This window comes from Danio rerio, chromosome 13 (genome assembly GCF_049306965.1).
Source record: "Danio rerio strain Tuebingen ecotype United States chromosome 13, GRCz12tu, whole genome shotgun sequence".
NCBI classification, from domain to species: Eukaryota; Metazoa; Chordata; class Actinopteri; order Cypriniformes; family Danionidae; genus Danio; species Danio rerio.
The window spans coordinates 8,468,189-8,489,085 of NC_133188.1; the positions used below are offsets into that span (position 1 = coordinate 8,468,189).

The 20,897-nt window shown below is 36.5% G+C and overlaps 1 protein-coding gene across 8 annotated transcripts in view; it reads left to right on the forward strand.

Moving 5' to 3' along the window:
- The first annotated feature begins 953 nt into the window (after positions 1-953).
- The window catches only part of prkg2l (protein kinase cGMP-dependent 2, like), a 45,921-nt gene continuing 25,977 nt past the window's right edge, over positions 954-20,897 (forward strand). For 7 of the 8 annotated variants that reach the window (XR_012389134.1, XR_012389135.1, XR_012389133.1 and 4 more), the window contains exons 1-8: positions 954-1,063; positions 2,512-3,041; positions 8,900-9,066; positions 9,205-9,318; positions 12,414-12,519; positions 16,832-16,895; positions 16,981-17,058; positions 20,796-20,890. Coding sequence is in view for 2 of the 8 variants with exons in the window: in XM_021480717.3 (XP_021336392.1) it covers positions 2,554-3,041; positions 8,900-9,066; positions 9,205-9,318; positions 12,414-12,519; positions 16,832-16,895; positions 16,981-17,058; positions 20,796-20,890 (1,112 nt within the window). In the remaining 6 variants the exon portion in view is untranslated. Of the gene's footprint in view, positions 1,064-2,511; positions 3,042-8,899; positions 9,067-9,204; positions 9,319-11,203; positions 11,374-12,413; positions 12,520-16,831; positions 16,896-16,980; positions 17,059-20,795; positions 20,891-20,897 lie in introns of those variants that run through there. The other variant, XM_073920644.1, reaches the window with a different exon arrangement.

Genomic DNA, 20,897 nt, shown 5'->3' on the forward strand with positions numbered 1-20,897 from the left:
AATTTTTAATGATTAGTTTTCTTAAAATAGGTTTAAAACTAAAAATAATATTATATATATATATATATATATATATATATATATATATATATATATATATATATATATATATATATATATATATATATATATATATATATATATATAATTGACTGCCGCACTGCTCCATGATAGGTATTTATTTTATTTTGTAATATTATTATTCCATAACAGTACATTTATATAATATTATATTCGATTCTATACTAAATACTCTTTAATAACATTAAAATCTTAATTTATTTAGCTCTAACCATGCAAAATATGATTGAAAAGAATGTAGCATATAGTTTAATTTAATTTATATTCTAGATCAGTGGCTCTCAAACTGTGGTACGTGTACTGTACCACTAGTGGTACGCAGGCTTCCTTCTAGTGGTACGCGGAGGAATGAAATATGTCATGTACATGCTACACACATTTAAAAATTTATCAAAAATAATGTATATAATATTCCATATATGGCATATAGCCTATATTTTTAAGGTAATCTGCCACTTTTTTTAACTGTGCAGAGGTGTAGCTGCTTTACTAGGCCTACTACGCTATTGTATTTCAATACTGCTCATTTTGGTGGTACTTGGCGAGACAATTTTTTTCTGAGGTGGTACTTGATGAAAAAAAGTTTGAGAACCACTGTTTTAGATAATCAATAGGGCCCCCAGATTACCTGGGCCCCTTGCTCGCTTTCCTAATTTACTGGTTAATCCGCCCCTGGCTGCAGCTATGCACAGTTTAGCTTTAATCTTAATTAAAGACACCTGTTTAAACTATTTGAGTTCTTCAGGTTTTTTTTTATCTTCAAGTGTGTTGGAGTAGGAACTGTGTGATGCTACACTGCTGCAGCTAGATGTCAGTAAAATCGACTGTTCAGCATCAGCGTTCTGTCCAGATCTGCGCTGCTGCTGCATCTCATCCTGTCATTGTGCGCGACCCAGACAGATCGCTCATATGTGGAGGAGCAGCGTTTCTTCTTATTTCACAAGTAAACAGCAGTGGAAACTGCATTACACACTGACAGGTGGTAAGTAACCCTGTAATTCAATATTTGCAAATCTGCTGTGTTTGAATTCACTTAATAACCCATTTGTGGATCTATGTTATTTAATATTCATGTTTGTTAGGGACTATAGAGGACATAGATCTAACTCTTGCTTCACCTTTAATTAAATACTGTATTTTTATTCACTAATAGTTAATCTAAATGAAAGATAATCTCAATTATATCTTCCACAGTCGGTTTGTTTTCTCTTTCTTTTTAAAATGCTATACAATTAAAAAATGTAGAGTTTATTAATGAGAATTATGTTTTTTTAATTATGTCAGAAATTGCATGCATTTTACAAATCATTATTATTTTTATTATTAATGTACTCACTGTGACAAGTACTGTATGGATTTTTAATATTCATACTCATGTCAAAATGATCTGCTTCTCATGGTTTATAATGTTGTTGGTCACGAACTGACACATGTTTTAAAATGTTGTCCGGTCATGCTTTAAATGCACATGTTTACATTTATACAATTTCTTAATGACACTATAATATATTATATTATATTATATTATATTATATTATATTATATTATATTATATTAATTTGTATATGTTTTCAGTGTGCATTGTAATAGCTTTTTCATACAACTCAGTAAAGCAATATTTGAATTAAATATATAACTAAATGTTAAGATGGCAGCATGGTGGCGCGCAGTTGGTAGCATAATCGCCTTACAGCAAGAAGGTTGCTGGTTTAAGTGCTGGCTGGGTCAGTTGGCATTTCTGTGTGGAGTTTGCATGTTCTTCCCATGTTCGCGTGGGTTTCCTCCGGGTGCTCTGGTTTCCCCCACAAGTACAAAGACATGCAGTACAGGTGAATTGGCTAAGCTGAATTGTCCATAGTGTTTGTTTGTGAATGAGTGTGTATGGATGTTTCCCAGTGATGGGTTGCAGCTGGAAGGGCATCCGCTGCGTAAAACATATGCTGAAAAGGTTGGTGGTTCATTCCACTGTGGCGACCTCAGATGGGACTAAGACAAAAAGAAAATGAATGAATGAATAAATGTTAAATTGGAAAAATCGATTGGTTTTAATCTTGTTAAATATACACAAACACCAAATCGACATGTTAGCATGATTACTGAAGGATTATACGCGAACGTAAGAACATAAATGTAGTAAATACATGTTCACAATTTGGCTTAAAACAATATTACAGTTTTTATAAGCTTTTCTTATAAGGTATAATAGCATGATGTGGCATCCATAATTATGTTTCCTTTTCATAACGAAATAACAATATTTAAATAATGATTAAATATTATTTAACCCCTTAACTTTCACTGCACTTTTTAAGTTCAAACTTGGATATGTGATGCTAAAATACTAAAAAGCATCCCAAATATGATGACAGTTAAGGTGTAACAGCATGGAACTTAAGAGAGTAAATTATTTGCTTCATCTTTTGACTACAGTGTCCAACCAGTGAACAAACTGAAAAGCCCAAAGGCCTCTCTATGGTTCCAAGTCACTCTCTTATCATGGGGAACGGTTCGATCAAAGGCCATCGGCTACAGGAGACATGTCTGGCCTCCAGCATAAAAGAGACCCCAGTATGGGAGTCTGTGGAGCCCCTGAAGATGCGGATTGCCCATCTTGAGGAGGAGCTGGCACGGAGGGACCGGGAGCTCCGTGCACAGGAGAATCAGTTACAGAGCCTTCAAAGGGAACTAGAGGCAAAGGTGTCCCAGATTGATAAGCTCCAAGATGCCATCGGGTATAACAGCCTCGGCCGCTCTCCACCAGCACCACTGAGACACAGCCGCAGACTACTGAGCGTGATCAACCAGGGATCCATGCGCTTCCACAGAGTTGCTGTGGAGGTGCATCGACGGCTAAAAGCCAAAGAGGGTGTTTCAGCTGAACCCACGACCAGGCACTTCTGTCATGACCACAGGGCCCATCGTAGCTCCACTGAGAGACAACACATCCGCAAAGACTCAGGGTGAGTGTCAATGGTGGTACTACTGGTGGTACTACTATACTCAAGTACATTTTCATGCATTTGACTTAAAGATACAGCATGTAAGATGCTTTTGTTAAATATCCAAAAACCACTAGAACAGTATAATATGCTAAATACTAATGTATTTACACTTACTGTACAGAAATCAGCGAATTTAAATAGGGACATGGACCATGACATACACACTCAATTTCCAGTTTGGTTTTGCATTTTGGCTGCACTTCATTGGATTTGCTCTTTAGTGTTTTGGCTTTCAGCAGAGACATTACATTACACTGAACTAAACTAAACAGAACTTCAACTGTGGAAACAAGACTGAAGCAGATTCAATATACTCGAACTTCATATATGTTAAGCTCAGTGTTGGGGAGGTTACTTTGAAAATGTAATAGATTAGAGATTAGAAATTATCCTATTTAAAATGTAAGACGTAGTATACCTTTTCAACTACTTTATGAAAGTAAAGTAACTAATTACTTTTTGATTACTTTTCAGTTTCTAATGGATATGTTCAACTAAATCATTTTTAAGCATTTATACCAAGCTGGTGTGACCTTACAGTAGCTCCGTTTACTGTAAGAATTTCTAAATCTTCATCACTTTAATTAAGATTATAATAATTTAATTTTAAGGTACAGCTACCACAAAACCAGACCTTATAACATTTGCAATAAAAAAAAATACATCTAAACATCTATTATTGCAATTTTAATTTTTAAATTGAAGCAACTTAAATCCAAGTCAATCATAACTTTGTGATCAATAAAACTAGCAATAAAACATATGAGGCAAAATATATATATATATATATATATATATATATATATATATATATATATATATATATATATATATATATATATATATATATATATATATATATATATATATACAGTTGAAGTCAGAATTATTAGCCCCCCTGAATTATTAGACTGCTTGTTTATTTTTTTCCCAATTTCTGTTTAATAGAGAAAAGATTTTTTTCAACACATTTCTAAACATAATAGTTTTAATAACTCATATCTAATAACTGATTTATTTTATCTTTGCCATGATGACAGTAAATAATATTTTACTAGATATTTTTCTAGACACTTCTATACAGCTTAAAGTGCCATTTAAAGGCTTTACTAGGTTAATTAGGTCAACTAGGCAGGTTAGGGCAATTAGGTAAGTTATTGTATAATGATGGTTAGTTCTATTGATTATCGAGAAAAAATATAGCTTAAAGGGGCTAATAATTTTGTCCCTAAAATGGTGTTTAAAAAATTAAAAACTGCTTTTATTCTAGCCGAAAAAATATTTTCAGACATACTGTAATAATTTCCTTGCTTTGTTAAACCTCATTTGGAAAATATTTTAAAAAGAAGGATGATTTATATATATATATATATATATATATATATATATATATATATATATATATATATATATATATATATATATATATATATATAYACACACACACACACACACACACACACACACACACACAYATATATATATATATATATATATATATATATATATATATATATATATATATATATATATAAATATATATATATATATATATATATATATATAGGATGATTAATTATGTGATGAATGCTGAGAATAACTTATTAAGAATGGCCTGGTGTTAAAAGGTCAAGTTGTGTAAGCTTTCACCTTAACACATCTTGCCCTTTTGTGTGTTTATATTTGTCAGCACACATTTAGACATTTTATTGTCTATACATTTTTTGTTACATACTAGGCAATATATTATATTTTGGTCACTTGCTTGCATACTTTGATCATTAATAATCAGTGTGGATAATGGTGTATAACAAGGTTTAGTACTTTGAAAATCAAGCACTGTAAGTCAAGTAAAATTAAAATGAGTGTTTAACATTTTTACAGGATTATATATTGTTAAAGGGCCATGACCTCTCACCCACCCCAACCCTGTTTCAGCAGCGTCTTTTCTCACCTCTAGTTTGAAAAAAGTAATGAGCTGATGAGCTGTCTCTCAGAAATTATAAATATTTTAAAATAGGCACTATTAAAAAATTAAATGCACTTGCAATCTAAACAACTACATTCTTGACTAAAAAAAACTCAAAAGTACATTATGTTGTCCAACAGCAGTAATATTTGTCAAACTGTTTACCGTCCTCTGCTTGTTGCTGACTCTATGTGGGCGGAGAAATACACAAAGGTGAAGGGTGAAGAGGCCTTTGGGTGCTGTTACTGGCAAAATATCGCACACAGCTTTCAGCCAGATTCAACCAAACAGAACTGTTGTGTGTGTGTGTGTGTGTGTGTGTGTATATATACAGCAAAAAATGTGTTTTGGTTGTAACTCTTTAAGGGTACTGTACCAGTAGGCTTTTACCCAAGTGCTTGGTTTGTGTATCTAGTCCACCTCTTAGGACTAGATACACAAAATGTGCTAAATCTAATTACACTACTGGATTGTTGGTTTTATTATGGAGTCACTGGAATACTGACTCTCCAGGAAGGTGGAGACAGTAATAAGGTTTAGCCAAGCTTTTGTAGTGTCTCCATCCACAGAGTGGACTTGAAAGCCTGAATTACCATACCACACTCTGAAGGGGATGGAGTGGCTCAAGAGAACACAAAGGCTGGGCCATTTGTATGCATGGACAGGAATCATTACTGTTTTAATTAAACACGCTCTTGATGACAGTCTACAAATGTCCATCAGAAATTGATTCATAAGATCCATTTTAAATCAGTAGAGAGACCTTCCTGTTTTAGATATGATAATAAGATGCATAAATATACATGTATGCTGTATAGTACTGTAGACGTGTTTTGACGTGTGATCTGTCATACAGTCTCAAATTTAAATTTGTTTTTGTTAATGTATGAATTACGTGAAACATATTTTTATGTGTGGGATTTATTGAAAAGGTTTTACTCACCTTCAGGTGGTTCCAGACCTTTGTGAGTTTCTTTATTCTGTTGAACACAAAAGAAGATTTTGAAGAAAACGAAAAAAACTATTACCATTGACTTCCATAATATAGGAACAACAGAATTCTATAGAAGTCAGTGGTTACAGGTTTACATATTTCTTCAAAATATTTTATTAAACAGAAGAAAGTCAGTCGAACAGGTTCTGAGCATGTAAAGGGTAAGGAAATGATGACAGATATTTGTTGTTTTGTTTCGAGTTAACTGATCCTTTAAAGCACAATCTCTTTATTTGTTTAATAATTTGTTAACAAGCAGTTGTTGTGTACGAAAATGGGCAAAATCAACCTTATTAACTGCACAGAAAAATAAAAATTGACAGCAAAAACTCAAAACATAGCAAAAGCATTACCCAGCTCCTCTGAACTTTGAAGGATCTCATCAACATAAAATGTCTGATTCTCCATCCATGCTTCTGTAAAATGTAAATATAAATAAAACTGTTACTTTAGACAGTTATTATCCATGATTTTGGTGTGGATAGGCCTTGGTATGGTAATTACAGATTTATACAAAATGCATATCATTGTAAACTCAAATTTAACACAAGAGAAAGAATTTCTCGTAACCTAGGCTCATTGAAAATATGTGCCCAGGGCTACATCTTTGAAAATCGAGAAATATGTACCCTGGACTACGTACTTTTGCAGATTTTGTTTTCTCAAAACCTTTAGATGCTGCCATGTACACTTTTTAGACTCTCAAATACTTTACTGGGGCATGTTTTCCCATATGTGCCTTTTTTTCTGGTAAATCCATAAAAAAACATAAGCTTGACAACAAAAGATCCGATCAGTGTCGTAACAAATGCCCTTAAATAATGCAGCTTGCAGTTTAATGCAAGCATTAAGTGTTCATAAGGATTGTGTTTTCTATTATAGAGGGGTTTTTTCTCATAAGGCATCTCTTTTGAAAATGATGACATGAGACTCCGTTAGGTTGTTGCGTTGATGCTTGTAGATGGTCCACTTTTACCAACACGTGTTTGAGTCTGTAATTGCTTATGGCCTGTTTCCACTGAGAGGTACGATATGGTACGCTTTTATGGCCGTTTCCACTGTCAAAAGGCGTACCGAACCGAACCATTATGTACCACTTTTTTGGCACCCTTTCGAAAGGGTCACAAACACAAGATAGGGAACCAAAAGGTTGAGCTAAACGCTGATTGGTTACAGAGATACGCCGCGAGCTCGTGTGGAGCTAGCCAGAATGACAACAAAGGAACCACCATGTTTTAAATGTACAGCTGAGACATTACTCTGCAATACTATATGCATAGATTAACAATGAGCCATGGATGACCCACGCTCAAACAAACCTTGTTGTTGTCTTGATGTACAGACACAAAGCCAAGAAGATCAAAATCTGCAGTGTCCTATTGTTGTTTTACGAGGCCATGTAAAAGTGTTTTTGCTTTCTCCAGGGAGCTCGAGATCGCGTCTATATTTGATAAACGAACTTCTTGAGATGATAATGTGTGCGTGATTATTGAAGTGTCTCTGTCATCTGATCCTTTCAGAAAGAAACGGACAAATGCGAGAGTGAAGCGAGAACAAACAAAGGAGAAGCCCGACAAAACACAGGAGCAAATAGTTTCAGCAACCTGAATCAAGAACAAACTGCTATGTTTATCATCGCCTTTTGGACTATTATGAACTCGGAATGACAGAATTACTCTCTAACAGAGCTTACATGTGCTGGTGAAGATTACAGAAACAGATGAGGGGTTTGCACTGAATGTAGGCTATATATTGCATGTTGTTTTTGAACCTAAATAAGGACTAAATGTATGCTGTCTGTAGATTTTCTGTAAGTAGTAATACATTGGAGACTGTATGGCTCGCTTACTCTATCAGAATCAAGGGGTCAAGGGTATGTCCGTGTATGCTTCCCTCATTCACTTGAAGTGGAACACACTGAAATCCTGACTGAGTTTCCCCTGACAAGAAGTGTGTAGGGAAACTTGCTAACGGATAAGTGGAGTGGAATGCAGCCTAGTGATGTGTAGTGATGTCTAAGAGACTAATGATGCACTATGAGAGACTAGGGATGTCTATGAGAGACTCGGGGTGGCTGTGAGAGACTAGTGATGTCTGTAGGAGCCTGGTGATGTCCTGTAAGAGATTACTGATGTCTGTGAGAGACCGTTTATGTCCCAAAAGACCACCCAAAAGTGGTGTCTGTGGGAGACCTGTAAGGTTCTCTGAGAGAATAGTTGTCTCTGTGAGAGACTAAAGATGTGCTGTGCAAAATTATTAATATCTGTAAAAAGAGCAGTGATGTTTGTGAGAGACATAACCACGACCACAAAGCCACCTTCCCAATTTGTCTCTTTTAGACACAATCTGCACTCTCTTTTATCCACTTTTCATTCACTGTCACATCCTCTTTTCGTTCACAAACCCAGTTCTCACTTCTTACTTTTAATAGTAAACCCCATTCCCTCACATATTTTGCAAAAGTGACCAAAATGGCAGAATCCTAAAAGATGTCTCTCAAAAAAAAAAGATCTATGGCTGGTGTTGGTCCAAAGAATTTTATTATGTTATAATTATTCAAATAACTCAGTAATTTCTGTGTTTTAAAATGAAAAGGGTTTTGATAACTCTGTTAGCTAGGTTGCTTTTAATTAACAATAATTTCAGTGAGAATTTTAGGCATAAAAAGTGGTCTTTTATTTTGATCTTCACTGTACATAAATAAATTAACTTAATAAATGATCAATTTCACTTGTACATAAAATTTGATCATAAAATTATTAAATTTGAATCTCCACTGGATATAACAATAGATTAAAAAAAAACACCAAGCGTCACTTAAATTTTAATTCTTTCTTTTCCTTCGTCTTATAGCACTAAGAAACTGATAAATGAAGCCCTCATGAAGAATGACTTCCTGAAGAAGCTGGAACCTCAGCACACTAGAGAGATGGTGGACTGTATGTATGAGAAAATCTATGGGGCTGAGCAGCTGGTTATCCAGGAGGGAGAGCCGGGGAACTTTCTCTATGTGCTTGCTGGTATGGTACAGGCACTTTATGCTTTCATATGTTCATATCAACATATTTTAATAAGAATAGTCAGATAATATCCTGCACCCCACTTTTATGTGTTGTTTAAATTTAATTTTGCCCATTTCTGTAATTTTATGTGGTCAGAGGGCTTATTAGAGGTCATTCAAAATGGAAAGTTCCTAGGTCAGATGCGTCCTGGAACAGCCTTTGGAGAGCTGGCCATTCTCTATAACTGTAAAAGAACTGCTACGGTCAAAGGTAGATTTTATTATGCTTGAGTATTTTTGTGTTTAACCAAAATGTTTAAAGGGATGGTTTACCCAAAATTGTGATTCTGCCAATATTCACTGATCCTTCACTTTTAAAAACAAAGTTTTGTTTTTCTGTTGAACTCAAAACAAGTAATTTTTTAAAAATGCAGGTTGTTGGCACTCATTGGCTGTTTCTCAATTCCAAGAACACAGAGAACGGACTTGCGTTCTTGTGGAGACCAGTCTTGCCAGGTGTCCTCGGAAGAACGAACTCAGGAGACCATGAGGGCAGAGAATGCATCCTTTGAAAAATGAGATGCTGCGTTCTTCCTGATGGTCACATGACCTTCACGCATTTTAAATAGTAAATTATTTAAACATTACAGCATTCATAGAACGATTTATTGTTTTTCCCTTTTTCAAAATATATACTTTGCATAAAAACATTATAACTATACACTGCACAATTTAAATAAACAGATTAATACAAATTTAAGCAAACAAACACCCTTAATGTGTTTATTACTTTATTAAGATGTCCATGGTAATGTTTACTATCATCGTTTATTTAGGGACACTCCTGAGGTAAATAAGTGATTTCTCTAAACTTTAATAATACATCTAAATAAAATGCTGCGCTTCCCACCTCCAGTCGCAATGACTTCTGGGACTTCCAGAGGGAGTTCGGTGCTCAAGTCTGCATTGTTGCGTCCTCAATATCAAGAACACATCCGGGAAGTTTCACACGCCTTCCGTACTTGCGGTCTTGAGTATTGGAACTGAACTTAGGCATCTGATGATGACGTTGCACGAGAACACGAGCACAAAAGACCGCTGAAGAACGCATATTGAGAAACAGCCATTGACTTCCACAGTATTTGTTTCCTACTATGGAAGTCAGTGGATGCCAGTGACCATCATTTTTTCAAAATATCTTCTTTTTTTTTCAAGAAAGTCATCAATTTAATTTAATTTAAATTTAAAAACACATGAGGGTGAACAGTTTGGGTGAACTATTCCATTTTCAAAACTGTTCATGCAGATTCCATTACTAACATGACTCTTGACACAAACAGTTCAGCTCACCTCCAAAACTCACTTAGACCAGCACAACAGTTTATATACGTGTCAAAATGAGTTTTTCATCCAACCACAGACAACAACTTTCATTCAGAAATCATGCTATATCAGGAAGTAAAATCATGCTAATCAGGAAGTAATTAACAACATAATTAGTTAACAAAATATTTTTCATAGACATATTTTTGGCTGCTCGTGTGAACAGTTTTGAAAATATAGCTTCAGTACCTTTTAGCAGCTGAAGAAACTGTTTATATGCAAAGGTTGGACAATAAAACTGGTCAAACACTTTTATCTTTGGCTGTTTCATGGCTAAATTTGGCCAGCCTGGTGGCCAATCTTCATTGATTGCACATCCCACCAGTAAAGCTGCGGTCACATTAGAGTTTGAGCTTGCGAAATTCTGTTATGCTGCGTTGCGAAAAGGGGCGGGATTAAACAAGCTTATTAGACTTTTTTTAAAAAGTGAGTGATTGCTCCATGCTTTAAATTTCTGTCCAGAGATGTCATGTTTTCATCCTCGGTTGGTCTCACGCAGTCAAGTGATGCGATTTCGCAGGTCAGAGTTCACCAAGCTTGAACTTTGCACCGCAGCAACCTGCGAAACCTAACGCATGACCGAGCTGTCCTAGTCTAACGTTTTCGCGTGCGTATGAATAGAAGTCTATGGGAGGAAAAGCCCAGTGTGACCGCAGCTTAAGAGCAGAGTGTGAAGGTTTAATTAGCAGAGTAATTGCACAGAATTGCTTAAAATATTGCAATGCACAACATTGTGGGTAACATCTCAAAGTTCAAAAGAGGACTAATTGCAGGTACACATCTCACTGGCTGATTTTTGACTGAGACAGCAAGTCTTTGTGATGTACATGTATCAAGAGCCACGGTATCCAGGGTAATGTCACCATACCACCAAGGAGGACCGACCACATTGAACTGGAATAACTGTTGATGCACGAGGAAGCTGTCTTAAAGGAATGTCCAGGTGCTAATCTGAATTATTTCTAAAAAAAAAAACATAAAACCACAACTGCCCAACACTGCAGAATTAAATGTGCACATCAACTCTTCTGTTTTTTCACCAAAACTGTTAATTGGCAACTCCACTGGGTCAATAGATGGCTGGGCTGCTATAGACAAACCTTTGGACACCTGTGCCAATGCCAAACAACAATGCTAAATGTTCCCTGATGAGTCCGGCTTTACTGGCTTTCCCACATCTGGGAGAGTTACGGTGTGGAGAAGCCCTAAAGAAACGTACACCCAGACTATTGCATACACAGAGTGAAGCATGGGAATGGATCAGTAATAGTTTTAGCTGTGATATCATGGCATTCCCTATATGCCTAATAATTGTGCTAGGTAGTCTGTCACTACTAAGGACAAAAGACATTCTGGAGTACTAACTGCACCCAATGGTTTAAACATTGTCTCCTTACGGCAGTGCCGTGTGTCATGTTGATAATGCATCAATACACACATCAAGACTGGTGACAGAAAGGTTTGATGAACATGAAAGAGAAGTTGAAAATCTCCCATGGCCTGCACGGTCACCATGTTTAAATATTATTGAGTCACTTTGACTTATTCTGGAGGAGCAAGTCAGGAAATGTTTTTCTCCACCAGCATCATGTATTGGCCTCTATTCTGCAAGAAGAATGCCTCAAAATCACTCTGGCCACTGTGCAGGACTCGTATCTGTGATTCCTGAGACAAATTGATGCTGTATTGGCCACAAAAAGAGGCCCTACACCATATTAATATGTTATTAAAACCAGTTTCAGTTTCATTGTCCAACCCCTAAAGATGGGTGCTGAATTTAGGGGTGATGGGTGCAGAACAGATTGTGTTTTTCCGTCTTCTGTCTTTATGAAAACATTACATTTAAGTCCATTAAATACTGCGTTATAGATGATGTATGGTCATTTCTCTATTAATGTTTGACCCACTTTTATGGCAGATATTGAATTAGTGTCATAGTGGTGAATTTGTGAGGTGGAAATGTTGGTGATTGTGTGTCATTAGCTGTGTCTCAGTCCCATATCTGGGCTCTGGACCGGCAGACGTTCCAGACTATCATGATGAGATCCACTCAGGCCAGACACGAGGAGTACTTCAGCTTTCTGCGCAGGTACATTTATGCCACTAACATTTGTGCATGTTACCAGCCACACACGCACACGCACACGCACACACACACACACACACGCACACACACACACACACACACACACACACACACACACACACACACACACACACACACACACACACAAACACAAACACAAACACACATCTTTGCATGGATGCTTTAATGGACATACAGGGTTGATAATATTATTATGTTTTTCAAGTACTATTATTAATAACTTTACTGTAATTAAACTGATGTTGTGATGTTTAACAATAATACTAGAAGAATATAAGTTCAAAGATTACATTTGCTGATGCAGATATCACTTCTGTGTTTGGTCCCACTTTATAATGTGGCCTTAACTAATATGTACTTACACAGGAATTAATAGTTTGTTACAATGTACTTATTGTGTAGATACGTGTATTTATTGTGTTCTTATGCTTGATTAAATTCCTGTATGTAATTACATCTGTAATTAACTTCTGTAACTACATTTGTAAATACACTGCTGACCATTCCCTACACCTTAACCCAACCTTAAACCTACCCACACCACCAAACCTGTCCCTAACCCAACCCCTATCCCAACTAAAGAGCACCACAAGTGTTCTCAAATACTTTATGAACACAGTAAGTACATTGTATTTATTTTTTGATGTAAGTAAATAGTAGTTAAGGACACTTAATATAAAGTGGGACCCTGTGTTTTTTTAGGTTTTGTTGTTGTTGTTGTTGTTGTTGGTTTTATTTTTTTGTAATTAAAGATATTTTTAAAGGAGCAATTAGTAAGTATATACATGTACTGTAATACAGTTTTTTTTCAACTGTTAACAAGTATTGTGAAGTACTGAAGCGTTGATGTTTTTTAAAGCTGTTCAGACAATCAGCCAAACTGATGTATCTGTCAAGCAAACAATAGTTTTTTTTTTTGTTGTTGTTGTTGTTATTTTCACATAAAATGCATGCAACAAACACTTTTTGCAAAATTCCCAAACACTTGTGTCATTCATACTCTAGAAGCAGCGAAAAAAATATACATTTTCTGAACATTTTTAGCATGCTAACAAACACATTTCAAAGCGGTTAACAACTCTTTCAAAACAGATAAATTCCATGCATTTCCTCTGCATTTAATTTGAAATAAATCTTACCAGAATATGACTATCATTCAAAGCTCATTGCAATTTCATCAGAAAACCTGTTCAGGATTCTGCATTAGCGTTAGTTATTTTTAAAAGGATGGCTTGGAATTGATTTTGTTAGGAAACATTTATCAAGGAATGAGGTTGGTGGGTAAGGAAGAGTGATACAGAGGTAAAGATAGTGACAGTAGGAATCTGAAAGAGAAGGAATGTATTATGTATGAAATGTGCGTTTTCTAAAGGAGAATTGTTGTCAGTGGTTTGTCAGTGTCAGTGGTTGAGACCTACAGTATATGATCTGTTGAGTTTCGGAGGCGAGCTGAACTGTTTGTGCTGGTCAAGTATTATACTGTTAATGCACTTTGAGAATGTGGGTTCAGTACTGCACAATGCTTGTTAGCAACTGAAAACAGTAATTAGATTTAATAGTAAATGCATCAATCTAATTTGGTAATCTAATTATCTATGGTATTATTGGTTTTGGAAATAATAATGACTGGCCGATTACAGCCAATGAGAAAAAAAGATTAATAAAAATATTTACTCACATATTTTAGTTTTATTATCTCTAAAAATCTAGTGTCAAATCCAGTAACAAATCCATAGTAAAATTGGATAAATATATTTTCCTTATACACCCTGTACCTTTATCAAAATAGTTCATTCTCTCTTTTCTAATATTGGTATCAAATGAAAGGCACTGCACAGCGTCATGTTGTCTACAGAGCCATTTCTTTGTTTGGATCCTCTGTATTGAAATTGAGGCTTATTTTGCAGTGTTTTTATAAGCGGCTTGGTCTTTATCGATGATTTGTAAAGTTTGGTTACATTCACAAAGTGAATAAGTGCCATGTCCAAGACTCTACGTTTACACTGTCCATTAAAAAAAAAGTCACACACTCTGTTGGAAAACCTGTACAGCACCCAATTGGTGTGGCATTGTTTCAGTATGCTTCTGCAAAGCTTTTTTATCCTATCAAGGATGTGTTTGTTTTTTGCCAAGATATTGTATTGATGATGTAAGTGTAAAACCCCTGTACAAAGTGTTTTTTAGCACATCCCAAAGATTCTCAATGGGGTTTAGGTATGGAATTTGTGGTGAACTATCCACAAGCAAAAATCATGATCCTGAAACATTCTTTTACATTTTTAGCCGTTTGAATCCTGGCATTGTCATCTTTGAATATGCCAGTGTCATTCATTATATTCAGGTATAGTCAGTCAGCTGACCTCATTCTTTGGGCACACACTGATGCCTAACCTAGATCTGAACAAACTGCAGCATTCCCAGATCATAGCACATGCTTGCATGCAATAGGCATGATGGTGCACCACTTTATAAGCCTCTCTTCTTACCTTAACGTGAACATCACGCTGCAACAGAATAAAATTGGACTTATTAGACCACATGACCTTCTTCCATTGCTCCAGAGTCCAATCTTTATGCTTCAAAGTAAATTAAAGCCTTTTTTTACACAAGTGTTTAATCCCTGCACAATGTCTGTGTGGAATAGCTCTTATCTTATCAAACATAACTGTGAATTCGAATGTTGTTGTTTTATTTTTATTAGTATTTGATTTTACCAGATGTTTAAGTGATTTCCTCAAGGATGATTGTTCCACACTTCCATTTTTAAAGAATACTTTGGACAATTCTTATCCCAATTTTAGTGGTTTCAGCTATGTTTTTAGATGTTTCTTTGCTAAATGCATGCCAATAATTTGACTATTCTGATACAGATTAACATCTTTTCCACAACCACAGGATAACTGACATGGTTGTTTAAGAAATGAGAAGCTACTTTTCTCATAGGATTAAATGGTGTGTTACCAGCTGAAACAGAATTATCCATGGAGTAATTATCCAATGGGAGGCTCTTACTATTTCTTTAGTTAAATAAAAGTGGTGGCTTTTTTGGATGGGCAGTGTATAAGACATGGAGAAACTCCTACAAATCACAAAAACCAATTACTTTTGATCAATGGTGTGCGCCTCACTGCATGTGATCTCAAACCAGAAGCGTCTGTTAAGAAAGCAATGCATGCCATCATGAATAATTGAGCCAATCATTTAGAATAAACATGGAGATGTCAAAACCCACAACACTAAAATAGCACAAGAAAGCTGTCACGGAACAGAATGCAGAACAATAATAATGCAGTTAAATAGAATTTATTGTTCCAACGAGAGTCTAAACTAGGCTGTCTGTCGCTGACATGACACACAGAGTCGGATCTTCAAAAGTACACAGCCACCCACTCAGCCGTGTGAGAGAGAGAAGAAGGTTGGTTGGTTCTGTGAGCCCACCACTGCGATAAGGAGAATGTCTGACCTCCGGGTGTTGATAGTCAGAGCACATTTACCGAAGAGACCGCACTAATATAGAGATCAGTCAATTAGTACACTCAACGGTGAGCACAGCGAAACAAGACAAGACAGGACAGAAAAAAAACAAAGGTTAGTTGCATGCAAGATGCACTTAGGATAAAGCTGCGGTCACACTAAAGTTTGTGTGTGCGAAATTCTGTCATGCGGCGCTGCGAAAAGGGGTGGGATTAAACAAGATGATTAGACATTTAAAAAGCGAGCGATTGCTCCATATTATTACATTTCTGTCCAGAGAGGTCATGTTTTGATTCTCGATTGGTCTCACGCAATCAAGTGATGCGATTTCACAGGTCAGAGTTCACCAAGCTTGAACTTTGCACCGCAGCGACCTGCGAAACTTGACGCATAACCCTGAGTTTCTGGTCTGACGTATTCACGTGCGTGTGAATGGAAGTCTACGGGAGGAAAAGCCCAGTGTGACCGCAGCTTCACGCCCAAAGTAATAATAAACTGACAACAGAGGGAATGAAAAGGAGAAAGATATAGGGATGCCAATAAGAGTAAAGCGAGAACAGGTGACTGGTGGTCAGTGCTCGCTCCGATTACAAGAGTTAACAGCTGAGAGCAGGACACAGAGGGGAGGGAGTTAACAATGATCAAATCAAGTTCATGACAAAAGCAAAGAAAATTACTGACCAAAATTAATAAACCAATAACTTCATTAGATTGTATCATGTGCGATAAATACCTCTGTTAAAATTAAATAAAAATGGTTGTGTTCATTGCACATTAGTCTTCATACTCTGCTGATAAATTAAACATTATTTTTCTTTAGCGTGTCATTGTTGAAAGATCTGCCAGAAGAAAAACTTGCCAAAATCATTGACTGTCTTGAAATTGTAAGTATTCGCTTTTTTATTAACAGCAATGTGACCTTGTAATTAATTGTATCTGATCATATTCCTGTTTCAATGTCTTTTGTAGGATTACTTTGACAAAGGAGAGTACATTATTCGTGAAGGCGAAGAGGGAAACACTTTCTTTATCATAGCTAAAGGAGAGGTATGCATTACTGCCTTTATTTATAATTCCTTAAATATCTGTTCCTTTCAGTCAGTCATCATGTCTGATGAAACAGAACTTGCATGCTGGGCCACTCCCAAACATACAGGCATTTAAGGGCCTACTCACACTATGCCATCTGTACCGTGCCCAGGCCCGTTTCCTGGATCGTTTGAGAAGTGTGAGTGCGCTGAATCAGGCTCAAGAACGGTTCACTTGGCCGGCCCTGGCCCGGTTGGAAGATGTGTGCCGGAGCGCGGTTCACTTGGGCTTTGGCACGGTACGCTTGTGTGGGAGTGCAAAACGAGCCAAAGCCCGAAACTGAAAGCGAGACGTGACTTTTAAGGGGCTGTTTCATATGAATTTATTAAACATTCTTACTGTTCAGTGAACGCAAACTGCCGTAGTTTATTAAAGATGAGAACTCCTCACAGCACGACAGCTGCGTGGCTTCAGCAGATCTCCTCATTCCTGCAGCGCGAGAGCTTTATGATTGTTTATGAGCGCCAAAAGTGCCGGATCTGTTCGGCGAAATATCTGACTGCGTGTCACTGCATAACAAACGACTGAAACGATATAACTAGAGAAAGCTCCACTGTGCTGCAGAGTGAGAGAGCGCTTCTCACTGAACAGCACAGCAGCGATGACGTAAGCGTGCCGAAGCCCGTTTGTGGTATGAGTGCGGGCCGTCGGGGGAAACTGGAGGGAGACAAGCATGCTTTGGCCCGGTTCGAGGCAAGTTCAAGTTCCCTACGAGTTCACCGTAGTACTATTAACCAAGGCTGTGCAATTAATCGGAATTCGGATTTGGCCTCTATGATTATGAGAAACAATAATTAAGATAAAGCAGTTAAATTGCGTCACACACCTCTCTAAATTTCTCTATATTCTTACCTCCTCAAATCCCGACTGAAGTAAAGTTATGTAAATTGACTTTTGCAGCATGGGACAAGATTGTTAATTGTATTATTGTGTTTATTTTCTATTATGAAGTACTTTATTTATGTTTACAAGAATTAGTGCTGTTTAATGCAGCTCTCTAGGGATGTATGTCCCCACCATTGTCAAGAGCAAATCTACGTCCTTGGTATGCACAGATAAGTTTCTGTTTTCTCACTGGTCAGTGCATCAGAGGATCTTCCAGTGGTATTCATTGATTCTTTGAGTTAATGGCTGTGCTTTCCCAGCCAGATGCCACAATTGGATTGAAGGTGGATGTGTCCCCATTCATTGCTGTATGGTGTACATGAGTTTTGGTCATGCCTTGTCACTGTGCCGTGTCTTTTGATGTCCCTCCCAAAAGTTTATGAAGAACGCTTTATACCAACTGCACACTTTAAATCATTAATTAAGCATTAGAAAATAGAGTAATCATCCATAAAGCATTAACTCTACATTAATAAACATTAGTACACAGTTTAAAACTACAGCATTTTGCCCTTAACTGTATATATTTGTTATGAATCTTTCTGTCATTCCTTTCCTTTTTTCTGTTTGCAATATAACTGAGCCTTTATTTGTCATTTCTAAGGGATTCATAAAGTATAAATAGTCTTCACTTTAGATTAGGTCACAAAACTGCTTGAGGTTGTGTTAATAAAGCATTTATTAGCATGCAGAGTAACTATCACAATATCCCTGAATAATAAAATATATAAATGTTAATTTGTTTACTTACTGAAACTGAATAATCTTTAGAAAATCACCATCTTTTCTTAAATAGCTGCTTTATAAATAATGCAATACTTAAAGTCTTACCCAAATTGCTAGTGCTCCAAAATAGTGGCATAATTCGTGTTTAGAAGATATAAAACTGATATAAACTTTCAAAGCTTGCAGTTTGTTACTTCTGGCTAAATGGGTCAACAGTTTTATTCATGTCACCTCATTCTTCAGCTTTTTATCAAATCTTGACCAATCAAATGCTCTTTAGTATCTGACTTGCCCCGCCCCCTTCTCATTTGCCTTTTATTCAAGTGATGCTCACTGCAGAGCCATTTGGGCAGAGCTGAGCTCCAGCGAGGGGGAGCATGAGCTCTCACTCCTCCTTTCTTGCACTTCTTCTACGAGTGATGTCACTGGGGGTAGGGTTAGGGGTGGGGACGCATTAAAACAGCCTATAGGAGGAGGAGCGAGAGCTCATGCTCCCCCTCGCTGGAGCTCAGCTCTGCTCAAATGGCTCTGTAGTGAGCACCGTCTCCTTTTATTTGATGCTTGAGCTTAATCACTCTCACTGAAAGAGCCTGTCATAAAAATTAATGCTTTTAACTGTTTTTCAAAAAGAGAAGGAGCTGCTCCATTACCTGCCCTCTCTTCATTTTTCAGTGGAGATTAACTCAAACTAAATGCACATTCTTGGCGAAGCAGTGGCGCAGTAGGTAGTGCTGTCACCTCACAGCAAGAAGGTCGCTGGTTCGAGCCTCGGCTCAGTTGGCGTTTCTGTGTGGAGTTTGCATGTTCTCCCTGCGTTCCCGTGGGTTTCCTTTGGCTGCTCCAGCTTCCCCCACAGTCCAAAGACATGCGGTACAGATGAATTGGGTAGGCTAAATTGTCCGTAGTGTATGAGTGTGTGTGTGTGTGTGAATGAGTGTTCCGATGTTTCCCAGAGATGGGTTGCGGCTGGAAGGGCATCTGCTGCGTAAAAACTTGCTGGATAAGTTGGCGGTTCATTCCGCTGTGGCGACCCCAGATTAATAAAGGGACTAAGCCGACAAGAAAATAAATGAATGCACATTTTAAACCACTTCGCAGGACGTTTAAGCATTACAATTCTGACTTGCTTTCTTAAATTGCACCTTTGTAGCTTGCAATTTCAACGCCTGAACTACAGAAACTCAGAAGTGTGAAACATTACATCTAAATTCCATGTGACATGGATTCTTAACTTCTTAGTGCTGAAAACACTTTTAGCTTAAAATGTTGAGACAGTGATACATATTACTTTTCAGGTTTCTTTAAGGAGCAGAAAGTAAAAAAATAAATAAAAATAATATATTTTTGAAATAGGAATTATTTGTAGTGTTTATGACTTTAATGTCCGTTCTGATCAATTTAATGGATCGATGCTAAAAAAAAAAAAAAAAAAAAAAAGTAACGTTCTTTATTGTATTGAAAGAAAAAAGCAGACAAAACTTACACACACACGCACACGCACACACACGGACACATACACACGCACACACACCTATTTGTCCTATTGTTTTTTTTCTTGCTTTTTGTTTTGTTAAGCAATAATAACTGTTATTAGGATATGCAGTCAGTTTACTTTTCTTTACATTTACTTGCGATAGATACATTTACAAAAAAATCTAATGAACTGAACGTGTTTTTATATTGGTTTTATGTTATTGCTGGCCATTTATTTTGCTTATTCTAATGTTTTGAATGGTATTGCATTCTGAAAATGTGTGGAATAAAATAAGTGATTTGGGCTAGATGTTTTTAATTGGGTTAGGGTAAAGTTGACAGCAATTGCATTAATAACATTAATTAAATACAAAATACAGGAAAATTAAAAGTAATTTCAACAGACTATGGTTTCAGTTAACTATATTACATTAAATGACTACTGTAAATGTAAATGTAAAGAGTACAAATCACATATTAGATAAGGTCACCTGCTATAAAGTGTGAACTACAGTTGTGATTGTGGTCAGTTTAATCAGTCAGATGCACAGGAAGTGAGATACAGTAAGATTTTAATGTTCATTTGTATGATTTTTATTTGTTGTCCACAGGTGTCAGTAACACAGACTACAGAGGGGTTTACAGAACCACAGGAGATTAAGACTCTTAGAGTGGGCGATTACTTTGGGGAAAAGGCTCTCATAAGGTTTGCA